At 40.0% G+C, this 15,087-nt stretch overlaps 1 protein-coding gene across 1 annotated transcript; it reads right to left on the bottom strand.

Moving 5' to 3' along the window:
* Positions 1-3,709: 3,709 nt before the first annotated feature.
* On the bottom strand, positions 3,710-14,903 carry CCNE1 (cyclin E1). Its single transcript, XM_009997466.1, has 9 exons — positions 14,841-14,903; positions 8,343-8,485; positions 8,133-8,268; positions 7,173-7,319; positions 5,997-6,092; positions 5,511-5,645; positions 5,310-5,421; positions 5,006-5,163; positions 3,710-4,200 (listed from the first exon to the last, which is right to left on the bottom strand). Exons 1-9 carry the CDS (start codon positions 14,874-14,876, stop codon positions 4,078-4,080), a joined length of 1,086 nt encoding a protein of 361 aa, XP_009995768.1. The 5' UTR covers positions 14,877-14,903; the 3' UTR covers positions 3,710-4,077.
* Between the last annotated feature and the right edge of the window lie 184 nt (positions 14,904-15,087).

Raw genomic sequence — 15,087 nt, 5'->3', positions numbered from 1 at the left:
ATAAAAAGCTTCATACACAAACTTACCCTCTTGTGCTTGGCTTGAACTGATTATTTCAGGAGACTGAAAGGAGACAGATTACACAGTATTGTAATATACTGTAGTTTTAGCTAAATGCTTGATTAAGTACAAGTTGTGTCAGTAGCAAACAATTCAAAACTTGAGAGAAACGTTTTGCACTTTAAAGATAAGATGCCATGTGACTTGTTTGGAGATAGCACGGCTGAAAGAGCCCATCACCAAAATACTTACTGTTCAACGACCCAAGGCAAGTGACTTTTGCTGAAGTCTTAACTTCAAAACACAGAAGTTTCACAAATTAGCTACAAAAACACCAAAGAAAAACATCAAACCCAACCCTCTCAGTTACTCCACCCTGACTGCCCACCCCAGAGGTGGCAGGTCAGAACCCTGTGACACAGGTGATGCTGGCAGGGACACAGGCAGGAGCAGCACAGAGGAAGGAAGAGCCCCGCTGCTTCCTGCCGCAGGCAGCACACGATGAAGCTGCACCCCCTATTTACATAGTCTGAGCAGGAAAGCTCTCCAGAGAGATTACAAGAGCCCTGGTCAAGCTGACCTCAGCCTTGCCAGCAAGGAGGAGCTGCTTTCAATCTCCAAACTCAAGGCTAGATGAAGTCTGAGTTAACCTGTATTATTTCACAGTACATGCTAGAGTCTCCCTTTCTTTTGAGGGGAGAGAGAGTTATGAAGGAGAAAGGTTTGAAAGATGAGGGTACAATTTGATGCTTTAAATGCATGTTGTTAAATACCTAGAGGAAATGTCTCCAAAATTGAAGATATATGCCAAGAAACAAGGTAAAGCCAGTCTACTCAATGTCAACCTGTTTACTTGCCAACTCTCCTTCTGCACTGCACACTGGCCCTCTGATTATTTCCTAGCAGAATTTTACCTAATCTTGTGGTGCCCTGACTAGGTGCTACTCTCCCTGAAGTCTGCAGGAAAGCAAGTTGCAGCCTTTAGCAACTCCCAAGCTGAACTTCAAGTGCCTGGATGCCACCCCCCAAGAGGTAACACTGCAGGAAGCCTTGTGCACTTGTACCAAGGTCTGACCTCCCAGGCTGCTGGAGGGAAGAGCATTCACTGCCGTGAGACAAGCCAGCTGTGCTATACATGAAGGAAACAGCACCCAGGAATTTCCAGAACCTCAAGCCAGGCTAGAAAGGCTTAAAGGGCCTGCAGCTCCCATGGGATGGATGGCTGAATACCTGGGTAACCACTGTGCTCTCTGTCCCAGCTGCTCACCCCCACTGCATGTGAGCAGGGAGGTAAAACTCCTGGTGTTGTAATCCCTGAGAACCAATCCCTGAGAACCAAGAGGAGAGGCTGACCTGAGACCTAGGAAACTGATAACCACAGGCAGACCATATGGCTGCTTTGAGACAAGCTATGCAGGGTAACTATTTCTATGAGCTACTCTCAGACAATTATAGCATTTTCAACAACTTAGCATCTGGCAGACTCACAGCACAGACCTCCACATCTCCATCCTTTCTGCTCACCAGCCCTCCTCCTCCACCCCAGCTCACAACTGCAGCCTCAGCTCATTCATTTAGGGCTATTTCCCTCAATATTCTCACAGCTACCACCAACTTTCTATTTTCATTGTAGCAGTAACAGAAAATTAGGACTGGATCCATTTTTCTTGTTCCAAGTTTCCCTGATGTCCCCAGCTTTCAGACCAAGGTGAAGTTTTGATACATAGCTACAACAAACCTTTCCAAAGGAGAAAGATAATCATATGCCACCTGAGTTACTGCAGAATTCAATTTACTCTGCAGCATGCTTTATGCTGCTCTGCAGCTATTAAAGAGAAAGACATTTTCCAGTGGAGGAGCATACAGCAACACACATATAAATTGCTTTCTTGGTGTTCCCCAGTGACTGCAAGCCCCCCCTGCACTCATGCACCAGGAAGAGCAGCCTCACACACTGCCCTGGGCTGTCCTTCTCTGGAGCCCAGAACCCACCTCAACTCTCAGTGTAATATGCTTCAAGTCAAAGACCACTTGCAGGAACCTATCATATAACATGAGCTCACCTTTGTTGCACAAACGTCAGCCTGCTTGTAAGCACACTTAACCTTTTATTTTTTATTTTTAATCTAGTCAGGCAGAACGGCCCACTTGCTTCCCCCACCTGCTACAAATCTTTTTCCAGATTGATCCAGGACAAAATTTAGGAGAATAGGCTCCTCAAGCAAAGAAATACAGAGGAAATACCCTCTTGGTTTTGGATTTTGGGGTTTGTTGTTTGGTTTTTGTTTGTTGTTTTCTCGTTATTTTGTTAATAGGGACAACTATCTTAATTATACCATTCCTCCATAAAATAGTTTTCAGCCTGTAGCAACCAGTGCATAATTTTTTCAAGCTATGCTAGAAAGACAGCACATTCAGACATAGTATCCACATGTTGCAAGACAACAAGAAACAAAGATTCTTAAAGCATAAACAATGAGAGAGTAAGAAAATAGCTCTTAAGGTGAGTCACCCCTGCTGGAAAGTACAGTATCTCTGGCACACCATAGCATTCCTACCTGGGAAGCTGCAAAGCTGTGATCCCCATGCTCTGAATGGAATGCTTCCCATCAAAATAAAGAAGGCTGACCTTTTAGGAGGGGGAGGAAAAAGTTATACAATTAGTAGGATTACCATCTGAAGGAGAACTCCAATTTAGTGCAAGATGTTATCTGAACAGTTTCATCCATAGATCTCTGTATCTCTCAGATACAGGTTTCCCACACAGCCCCAGATAACACATGGAACACCTGCATTTACTCTTGAATAGGTACTAACCAGAAAGTTGTATTTAGCTTAAAACTGAAAGTGAAAGGTAGTATCTGTAATGTCATTACAGAGTAGGAGCTTCCTGAAATCAAAGTGTGGTAGCACCTAAGTTATCTACAGTACAACACGATGAATCCTGGTAGTCTCACAAGTTTTCAGGGCTGTTTACAATCCTTCAAAATGAACATAATGAGAAAAACAAAGCAACCATTTCTCATATTTATTTCTCTATTTCCTTTTTCTCCAGAACCATGACTTTTCAGAAAAGGTCTTACTATGACTGCTCAGATACTCAGACCCTGCAAAGATCAAGGACAATTCTTCCTGTGACCATTCCAGAATTTTGCACAGAAGAGTTAATTGTCAAAGACTATGCCAAAATCCCAAAGTTTAAATGATTATGTTATAAGAAAAGTCTTTCCTACTGATCACTTCTGGCTATTAAGCATAACAATCCAGACAACATGCTTTGAGACAGGGAATTTTAAGACAAAATTTCCTAATACATTTATCATTACAAAGTGTGTTGCAGAAGGATTCCCCATAATACTTGTCATGTTTATTATCCCCTCCCTAGCCAACTGTACCTGGCTAAGGGAAATCCAAGTAGCCCAACATGACAATTTTATCTTAGTATTCAAAAAAGAAGTTTTAACTGATAAGTCAGTAGTAATAAATAAATAATGCAACAATTACTACATAATTCATCCCCAACTCCCACAGCTACTAGTGGTCAGTCTGAAAATCTTGACCATAAGAAAAATAGGAATATACATAAAACCAGCTGTCTTAGACAGCATTTTTATTAAAACTGGATACATAAGAGACATAGCAGCATTTACAATAAAGAGTTTTTAAAAAGGCATCAAGTTGTAAACCAACCATTTCAAAAACAGAGGCTTTTTGCCCATTTGTCAGAGGACAGTACGACTGCACATTATCCAAAGGACAAACAGGCACAGTGACTAACCAAGCCCTTTTTCTGAACAGCTGGTCACATCAAGCATCACCCTCCATAGCAGCATTTGGAGCACTCTTCGGTGTTCATTTAAGTGGCTGGTGTACTTGATCAATATCTTTAAAATATTTTAATGTTCAATAAAAATATTTCAAATAGAAAAATTCTTCTGTCACCAAAAAAAGTAAGGTTTCCTTTTCAGGTTCCATAAAAGCTTATGAACTTCACTGGCAGCATTTCCATAATGGAGCAGGAGTAAGAACCAGCAGAACAGGCACTTCAGCAAAACTGTCTGTCAACCATTTCTATAGTCATATTGGCTTCAGTCCAGAAGACTGTTTCTTACTACTCTGCGGTGGTGTAAGGACACCAGTGGGGAAAGGTGAAGTCCTATTTTGTTCAGCCAATATGGCTTGTTTTGCTTGAGCTTTGTCCTGAAAGCACAGGAAAAGAGAAAAAAACACCTTTATTTTTGTCTATCAATATAATTTGACGTTTTATAACTGGATGGACTGCTAATCTGGAAATGTGTATCTGTATCTAACCCCCCTACCAGTAACTGATAAACCATGCAGTACACAACAGTGAATAGAAACCCCAAAAGATCAGTGTTAACTTTCAGAATCTGATTATGAGCATGATGACACTTGAATCTTCAAGGTGACAAAACTGAGAAGCAACTGAACAGGAAAAGCTTTAACTTCTGCTACAATCAAATAACCTAATCAGAAAAAACCCACAAACCAACTATCTTAGACTAACTAATACAATTTGTTGAACAATGTTCTGATGTTCTAAGTTACTCATGCTAAAAAACACTCCCACTTAACTTCTTGTCAACAACCAGTGTCACCTAGCAGTCTCAAGTGATCAGTCTTCATTTACTTTCATCAGACAAGGTTGTATTATCTGCCTTTCCTATAGAGAAAAGTCTAACATACAATATTTGAAGTATTCCAAAAGGTAGAAGTATGATTCCAATTTCTAGGGTAATTACTTGCTATTTGAGAGGAGAAGCTTAAATTAAAAAAATCACCTTTTTGAACTAAATACTGAACAAATCAGACCCAAGACAATTCTCTGTCACAACAGTTTTGGAACTAGAGTACAACTTTATGCCTTGTATCATCTGACTACACTCAGTCTCAATCCGATAATGCTTCACTGTGTGTTCTAACCAAAGAGGAAAGATTTAGAAGCTTTTACAGGCAGATTTATCTTCAATATACACATACATACCAGCAAATCCAAGCTATTTATGTGCGTCTGTATATTGTGCAAGTCTTCAGGAGCTACACCTCTAAAGTGTTTGAGTTTGGAGCTTCCTGCTTCCCTTATAGCCATTGCAAATGGAACCATCCATTTTACACATTCCTCTATCTCACACCATTCATAACCTGGAAAACAAGATATGTGCTCATCATTTTACACATTCCTCTATCTCACACCATTCATAACCTGGAAAACAAGATATGTGCTCATCTGCCTGAATGTAGACTTAACATTTGTAAGCACATTAGACTTAGTTTATAAATGCCAATACCTGAAACTTTATGTATCAGCTCCGATGAGGAGAAATGATATAAAGCAGAAGCTGCAAGTACTCCATATGTGTATTCCAAGCAGCCAATATCCAGCACACAGAGATCCAAGAGCTACAAGACAACAGATGTTAAACAAGTCTAGCACAAGAACACCTTTTTTTCCAGGTGAAATAGCATTTGAAGGAAGAAATCAGTCTTACCTCTGCTATTTGTATAAATATTTGTTGTGGATATTGTGGCAGCAATACCTCATAAAGCTCATTTAAATAAGCAACTTGCATGTAAATGTTTAGCCAGGATACAACTGTCAGTGGATTTAAGTTCCAATTAAGAGCCTGAAAAAGTAGACATGTACAATACTTCAGTAAAGAGTTTCTAACCTAAACCATGCAACTTCATTTACTCTAGATCAGAAGCTGTAATTCCAGTTGGTCAAGGAATCTTTGAAACACAAAAATCTAATCCTCTCCTGTACCTCCTCCTGCTGATAGGGTGGGGGAACAATTCATTTTGTTAATACACAGACTGGTTGATGCTTTACATCACTTGTAACCTACAGAACACTGCTTTTCAATTAGAAATTGTCTCTTTGCAACACAAAATTAACTGAGGCTCTCTGCTTTTAGTCTGATTGTGCTAGATGTTTTTAAAACTAAAGTAGAGCTAATTCCACTTTGAAATACTACCTTCATAATGATCAATTCCATACTGAGGATTTCATCTTCTGTACAAGCTCCATCTGTAACATAGGCAAACTGGTGCAACTTTGGTGGATAAATTTCCTGAAAAACAGGAGATCAAGTATTATTTGTGGAAAGGGTTTTAACTAGTCTCATGCTGCAGGAAAAAAAAGTAAACAAAGACAACCCACCACTAATTCAGCATTTCAAAACACAGGATTAAATAACCCCCATCCTTACTCATGACGCTCTACTCAACCTTTGCTACACACATTTCTTGTTCAACCTTCCTGCTTGTAGCCTGCACCTTTCACTGGTGATGGGTGTATAACAGTACATAATGCAGGACAACATGCATTATGTTTGACTACATTACAACTAAGACAGGATTATAAATGACAAAGATTTTTTATACATCCTAAAGAAAAGGCTTTTTATCCTTTGTTGGAGAAGAACAGATTGATGCATAAAAGCCGTATCTGAAGACAAGCAGTGAGAACTTTAAAAGCACTACTTATTTTAATAGTTCAATTTATTCCAGTAAAAAAAAAAAACAAAACAACTATGTAGTGATAAAATGAGAGGGAACAATTTCAAACTGGAAGAGGGTAGATTTATATGTTAGGAAGAAGTTCTTTAGTCTGAGGGTGGAGAGACACTGGAACAGGTTGCCCAGAGAAGCTGTGGCTGCCCCATCCTGGAAGTGTTCAAGGGCAGGTTGGATGGGACTTTTAGCCACCTGATCTGCAAGCAGGTTGGAACTGGATGATCTTTAAGGTCTCTTCCAACCCAAACCATTCCATGAGACATAGAATAGCTTAGACTATCATCCAGCAGGTACTCCACTGACAACAGATGTGCAACAAGTCATCTCTGTACACAGCAGCCAGACAAAGGCTCATTTAGCAACTGCAATTAAAACCTTTATATTTATTCTAACACTGAAAAGGCTAACCTTTAGAGATGAAAGAGATATACTGTGATGTTAGCTAATGTTAATTATAGTAGCCAATTCTACAAAAAATAGGAAGAATTTTGAAAAGGATAAAAGGCTCTTTTTTCTCTCTCCCAGCTGAAAAGTCATAGCAACAAATTTCATAAAGCCTGCCAAAATGCATCTAATATACAGTAAGTGTGTTGTCTGTCCATTCCCATTTTTATGTTAAAGCTGGAGATACTTACCTCAAGCTTTGCTGCTATAAATAAAGAAGAGATACCAATAAGCTGCAATAGTGTTTTTACAACATTCTGTTGTGTTGCCATAAACCGATCAAAGAAATCTTGTGCTAAATAAAAAGTTTCTCTATGAAGCTTGTAGACTTCACAAACCTGGAGAGACATCAGACATTACAAAAGGTCAAAAACAGTGTTACAAAGTAAAAACCAGATGCTAGAGATGTATTTTAAAAAGCAAGAGTTAGCCATAAAATTCATATTGGCTTTCTGCTTCACTGTTATTGTGAAGAAACACGTTAACTAAAAACATGAGTTAAACAGTTTTCTTTGACACAAGATGACTGCCACTTCAGCAGCTCCCAAAGCAAAGAGATCAGAGTGAAAACCCATTTAGGAAATGTAAGCACATGTTCTAAGACTGTCAGAACATCAGTTCCTCATTTTTGCAAAGATGCATAATTCCAAAACCTCAGAAAACTCTCACAAACACTTCAGCATTAAGAACAGACACTGGCCACCAAGTCATCCAAACAGCCAAAAAGACTGGCAGGCAGACAGAAGAGTTAGCTGTAGTACGTTCTACTTACCAGTTACAGAGGTAGTGAGGTGGATCTGGTCTCTAAGCCACCACACCTTCCTTCTTACAATGACCTTCATAATGATTTGTGCAGCTTTTATCTGCAGTGTGATCTTAAAGAACTTATATATATCATGGAGCTTTAGGGACAAGTTTATTATTATCCACTACCAACCTAAATGATTATCAGAACATACTGTCAGTTTGCACACCACCAACTCAATCCATTTTATAAAATATTTTAAGTTTGGTGCCACTGACAAACTTGAGGATGAAGATTAGTGTCTAGAGCTAAATGGGTTATGTAAAGATCAGGAAATGTACTCATGGTAGTTAGTAAACTTCACCAGAAGCACACCTGAAATACTCATAGGCACAGAAAAGCTTACCTCCATCAGCCAGTCTAGAAGAATTGTTCTCATTTTAGGTTGCAGGAGAGGGTGCCTTTGCATGTAAAGTTTATCCCTCACATAGGTCTCTTCTTTGTTTATCATGTTTTTCCATACATCCTCTCTGTTCGCCCAGCTAAGACAGATTCATGTTTAGTCTCAAATAACAAGACAAAAGGGGGAGAAGCAGCAGCAAAATGGCACACTTACCCTAACACTGGTAATGGTGAAGCTCTAGTTGGAACAACACTTAGCTCTATAAAGGGAGAGTAATCAATGCCAACTGGATCATCATCTTTATCTGGAGTAGGAATCAGCATATGCGCATTTTGGTGAACATTTTTCCATGATGGCTATTAAATGAAATACAGGATTTTACACTCTGTCCTTTTAAATAATAATTTTAGCTGTAAACAGAAGAGATTGGCTAAAAACTAGGACAGAAGCTACAATCGAGCAGGGCCACCTATAGCCAGTGGCCCAGAACCATGTTCAGATGGCTTCTGAGTATCTCTAAGGATGGAGGCTCCACAATTCTGGACAACACGTGCCAGTGCTTGGTCACCCTCACACTAAAAAAGTGTTTCGTGATTATTAGAAAGAACTCCCTATGCTTCAGTTTGTGTCCTTCTCTAGTCCCATTCCTGGGCATCATTGAAAAGAGCCTGGCTCCACCTTCCTCACATCCTCCTCCCTTCTTGTATTTATCTACACTGATGCAATATTCCTGAGCCTTCTTTCCTCCAAGCTAAACAGTCCCAGCTCTCTTAACCTTTCCTTATAGAAGAGATGCTCTGGTCCTTTAATCATCTTGGTGGCTCTTTGCTGGACTCTTTCCATTATGTTGAAGTCTTTCTTGTACTGGGGAGCCCAGAACTGGACACAGACCACACTCCAGGTGTGGTTTCACCAGTGCCAAGTAGAAGGCCGTTGCTTACTTTCACAGTAGAGAAAGTTTGCAACTAAAGCTGAAGAACATTTACCCTGTTCTCCTTTTGAAGGACCACAGCTGTTTCATAGAATATCTAAGTCAGAGTCTCCTATCACCATGCAGCATTTTGTTTGTACCAAAATGTTTTGCATGAAAGCAAGATGCTTGCCTTCAGGTCAAGAATAACCAGACAGAACTTTAAAACCCAATTTGTGATTATAATTATACAAATACAAGGTCAGGATTTCTGGTAAGGAATATGTAGATGCAGTGCCTGAAGTCATGGTTCCATGCAAAGCAACCTTGACAGTGAACACAGCAAAGCAGTAGTTTATAGAATTTTTCTTACTCATTCATTCTGCAGTGCCAAGAGGAAAAAAACTAAGTGCTTACAATCCAATTGTTTTCGGAATAAAGCAAGAACATGTTAAGCAATTGCCACTAAAGCATCAAGTTGACCACTTCTAATACAGAATTTCACCAAGGTCTGCAAACATAAGACACCCAACACTTCACCCATCATATCCTTTTATTTGGACCATTTTATACAGTCTCATGTGGGGGGACAAGACAGACCGTTCTCCACAGACCAGAATTTAATTTTACATTTACTTTTCTGCCTAACTCTATTGAACAAGATCTTGGTGTATGTTGTATCAGTCCCCCAGGAAAATACTACTTGTTTTCTTTTGCAGAATACAAAGCCATCCCCATGAAATTAAAATTTGGTATTTCTGCCTAGCAGTGAAGTCAGCCATCTTGCTGTGAAACCCAGCACTAAAAGGACAGAAATCTTTAACAAGATCCTTCCATGCCTCAAGAACAAAACAAAACGCAACAACTTAAAATCAAAAGAATCTTTTAAAGTACTAACAGTAAAATGTTCTACATTAAGATGGTATTTTTTTATTGGAGTTCTACATGCAAATCTAGCACAGTTACATATGCAGTCATGCCATGATTTAATTTGGGTGGGAGAAGGCAAAAGCAGGAAACAGTGTCTTTATCTTAAAAATGACAGGTGTTCAGTGACAGTTCTTGTGAACTGAAAGTCTGAATGAAAGTGTCACATCAGATTGCTTAAAGTTAATTTTTGTCCTCCCTTGAAACTAGAGGAACACTTTGTCCTCCAAACTGCATGGCAAGACCAGCTGCCAACAGCCTTTGGAGAAGTGCTACCTTATCAGTTAATCAGCAAACCAAGAGAGAAGCAGTTATTATATAGTGTCTAAAGGTGCCTACTACACCGGCAGCTTCTGAAGGCCAAGATTTGCTCCACAGAATTGTTAAACAAAGTAGATACCTCACATACTACACTGCAGCAACAACTGATTTCAGAGACCTCACCACCCCTAATCTTCTATAAGGAAATATGAATCAAGGGTCAACCTCTTACAGGTTTTGAGAAGAGAAGAAGTTTTTTACTAGATAATGTCACTCATCAAGACAATCAGGGAAACAATGCAAACAACAGAAAAAGCACATGGCTTAGCTAGAGACAATTATATAGGGCCCTCAAAAGTAAGAGGCTACCAGGAACAGAGACAGGAGTTTGAATTAGTGAGGGAACACCATAGCTCTGGCATGGATTTCCATTGAGGAAATGAGCATATTAATCAGACTCCTGAGTCTTTAAAGCAGATTTAGAAAGAGATGGAACCAAAATTAAGAAATAATATCAAGAAACTGCATTACATCACATTGTAACTGTAAGGAAATACAAGCCACCACTGAAAAAAACAACAGTTTAAGGAGGGGAGGTTGAGAGGAAACCATGAAGAACTTCCTTTGGGCTTGCACAGAGCCAACCTACAAGCAGGAAGCTGCCAAAAAGTGACAGATGTTACAGAGAATCTGTGCAGTCTAATGGAGGAAATCCTACAGTCTTGGGCTTACTTCTCAGACAAATAGGAGCTGAAGTAGGATGCAAGCCAAAAAATCAGTAGGGAAAACTGCCTCTTCAAATCTATATGGAGCCCAGAAAGTTTGGTGACCCCCACAGTAATATTCCAGATACAGAAATAGGAACAATTGATCAGATACTGAGCTGTATCTCAGACTTGAGAACTAAATACAGATTGGAAAAAATGAGCTGAGGCCATGAGAAGGCTTGTTAGGAAGAGCAGCACCAAGAAGGGCAGAAGGTGGGTGATAGAAGTCCAACAGAACAGTCAAGCGCACACAGCTCCAAATAAAGAAAATCCAGGAGTTCAAAAGTGTTTTCCTTTAACTTCAAAGATGCCCACACCTCAGTTTTATGCAGCATGTCATCATTCACTGATATACCATTCACTTCAACACATCTTTTGGACATTCTTCAGGTATATAGGCTATACACACAAAGGAGCAGGTAGCAACCACTGGGGTTATTTGCTACAGGCAGAGCCCTCAAGTGAAGCAACCACACCCAGGAATACAAGCCACTGAGACACTTAAGCATCTCAACATGAGCTGGGAGACACCAGAACAAGCTTCCATAAAACCCAGAGCAAGAAGGGCAGCTGGAAAGCAGAGAAAGGTGACCCAGAAATGCATTCAAACAGCAAGGTCAGAGGATTTTCAGCATGAAAATCAGAGGCAGAGGAACAGCAGGGGGATAGGCCTGTCTGTCTCCCCCTAAAAAGCAGCACATCATAACAGAGGTACCAACTACTAGACTGTAGCCTTAGTTTGCCCATTAGAAATTTTAAGACCTATACTTCCAGTCATTTTTCACTCACAGGATGCATTAGTTTGACATGTAGTGGTGTTTCTTTGCCAGCAGAAAGGGACTCCAGAATTAATAAATAGCTGAGGAGCAACTCACATTATTTTTTCCAGTTCTTTCTGAATAGCAAATACTACTATTAATTTTCTAAGAAGTCTGAATATTCTCCTGCCCCTTTTTTTTTTGTGTGTTTTTTTTTTGTAGCCTTAGTTTGCCCATTAGAAATTTTAAGACCTATACTTCCAGTCATTTTTCACTCACAGGATGCATTAGTTTGACATGTAGTGGTGTTTCTTTGCCAGCAGAAAGGGACTCCAGAATTAATAAATAGCTGAGGAGCAACTCACATTATTTTTTCCAGTTCTTTCTGAATAGCAAATACTACTATTAATTTTCTAAGAAGTCTGAATATTCTCCTGCCCCTTTTTTTTTTGTGTGTTTTTTTTTTTTTGGGGGGGGTGGTTCTGTTTTGTTTTTATTTTTAAATTGGATCTTCCAAAGAGAATTCAGACTAGTTAAAGAAATGAGCATTTCAACATGGTAAGACCAGATTCTGGAAAAATGCATAGTGAGGAACTAATCAAAAGTACTTCTTGAAAGTTTACTCCATCTTCTCCTCTGCAAACAAGAGCTTGTTTCAGCCAAAGAAGCTCACTTCTAGTTTCAATTCTCCACTCTAGATGGAGGTGGCCATGTAATTCATAACAAAATGGCATGAATTACTCTAATCTAGTTAGATGAATTTTGTTTTACATGGAGCCTTGGAAGTTTATCTGTGCATAGAAAGCAGCCAAAAATTAATATGAGAATTGCTAGCAGAATTACAGCAGTGCCAGTTCTCTAAAATCAAACACAGAATTTATGCAATATTCTGCTGTCACAAACCTGATGATACAGCCACCCTTTCATCACATAAAGGGTAACGGCATCCTAATTAAGAACTCAGGCCTTATGTTCAACAGAAGCAAACTAATGAATTGACTATGAAGATGCTGTAAAGTGGGATGCGACTATGATATTTTGCCTTGTGTATAAACTAGTGTCAGTAAACAATTTATTTAATGTAGAAGTCGTGTGGTATAGGCTGCAGTGGATTTATAGCTACTTGCATTGTAGAATTGTTGTGCCTCAACAGAATAACTACCGCACTGGCTATCATACAAGCCTGCTATATGGCTGCTGGAACCGTAAACATATTCTCATTAGTGGCCCATGGCAATTTATATCAGAGAATAGCTTGTGTCACACCATCGACTGAAGAGCTGCTGCTGTGCAGCCAAATGTTAGCTTTTTTAAACAGATCTGTAACAATCTGGCTACTTTGTCACAACAAAAAAACATTCTCTATGAAGATAGGGATACACAGGTACCCATTTTATTTACAGTTTACAGAATCAAAGGGCCAAATCCCACCAGTATCCTAAGCTTAACTTGAATTCCCAAGTATGTATTTTGGATGCCTACTGTCTAAATTATCTAAACTTTAATCTACTTATAATTCCCGAAGGAACACTGAAAGTCTACCAGGCCAGGAACACAAACAAGAACACAAAACTGAAAGCATTTATCTACTTTCAAAGTTGAAGGTCAACGCATGCAAAATATATTGTAAGTTTCTTTCCACCATCTTTCTGAAAGACGGTAAAATTGGGTCCCTGTTGAGGGGTTTTTAACAATACCTTATTATTATGCAATAAACATGCACAAGAAGCCCTTGCTTAGCTCTAACAGAATGAATCTTATGGTGAAGGAGAGCTGTGGTGAAGGACAGGCAGCTCTTCCTTGTCAGAAGTGAGAAATTAGTTTAATATACTGCACAAAAGAAAGACAGAAGGGAAGGAGAGATGCCCTCATTAAATGCTCACCATTTGAGCCCTGCTTAATATGTTGACTGATAACTAGTATACGCAGTTGCAACAAGCAGAGGCCATTCCAAACAATGATGCCCATCTGTTATGGTAGCACTTTAGTCTTCAAACTTCCAGCTGCCACTTCTGGTTAGATATGCCACATTATGCATAGCCTTGTGCACGAAATGAGGATGGTCTGTACTCCCTGATCATGACTTCTGCAGCTTAAGTATCACCCTGCATTAACAGGCTGAAGCCCTAGTGATAGTGCCTGAGCAACCATGTGTGTGCATGCAGGGGAAAAAAAAGAAGGAGGGGAATAAACCTATTTCAGAATGGGCATCTCAATGAATGGAATCATGATGCTTTTGATACCATATACCAATACAGCACCCCATACAGATACCAATAGCATCTTGGGTCCAAAGATTGCAGAAAGGGCACTAAGGGAGCTAAAGGACACTACTAAAGTTTTGACTTTGCAACTCAGATAATTCTAAATGCCTTACTGAGAAAGCTGGCAATGGTTACTACTAACCTCCACTGCAGGCCTGATTTCCACAACTAAGTGATTTTACTCCTTAAGAAATTACCCCTTTGTTCTGCAGAGAAATGGACCCTGTTTTCCTACTGCATTAGCATCAGGATAAACTCCAAAGTTCTAATCAGGAACCCTTTACTTTCTGTCAGTCTGACAATAACTCTTGCCAGTGGGAATGGAGATGACTGGGGAATAAAAGGGGAACCCTTCCTCTCTCCCAGGTGAGACCCAGGTAAGATACATGACTGCAATGAACCAACTTAAGAAATTATTCTGTTTAATATGCTTAAGAGTCCAGTGCTTTGGCCTGTAAAGAACAGCACATAAGCACATCAGTGTACTCCAACAGCACTTTAGAGAAGTCAATGCAGAGTCCCTCCATGCAGGCCTAAATGCATATTAAGGACCCTTGCAGTAACAGGACAGCTGGACACACTGAAGTATGAACACAATGCCTTAAATCAACACAGGCCTCATATTTTGCAAAGACTGCAAAGCAACCTGTATAACCTGAAGTGTTGTGCACTCCTCAACAGAGGGTTGATAGTCCCCCTTGCCCACTGCTATACAGCACGTGGTAGCTGCACATCTCTTGCACCATGTTCTTAATAACGAGGTACTAGAAAGTTACAACTAGGGCAAGACTACCAGGAATAGGATCTAAAGCCAAATGCATTACCTGATTTTCATATTGCTTTTTTCTACTCATCTCCATCTGAGCAATTTCTTCATCAGGGTCCTGTAAGAACTACAAACAGCAAGATATAACTTCAGGAGCACAAGTTGCAGGACAAATGGCCATTGGCCACTGTGACACGTGCCCGGACCCTCCGGATCACAGCCCCGCACAGCCCACCCCGCAGCCCGACACCAGAGCCCCGCACGGCCCCGAACACCCAACAAAAGGCGCTGAGGGCCCGCAGGCC

The sequence above is a fragment of the Chaetura pelagica genome, unplaced genomic scaffold (assembly GCF_000747805.2).
Source record: "Chaetura pelagica isolate M959 unplaced genomic scaffold, ChaPel_1.0 scaffold425, whole genome shotgun sequence".
Classification (NCBI taxonomy): domain Eukaryota; kingdom Metazoa; phylum Chordata; class Aves; order Apodiformes; family Apodidae; genus Chaetura; species Chaetura pelagica.
Note: the sequence above shows the minus strand (reverse complement) of the source record. Positions and strands in the feature narration are given on the sequence as shown.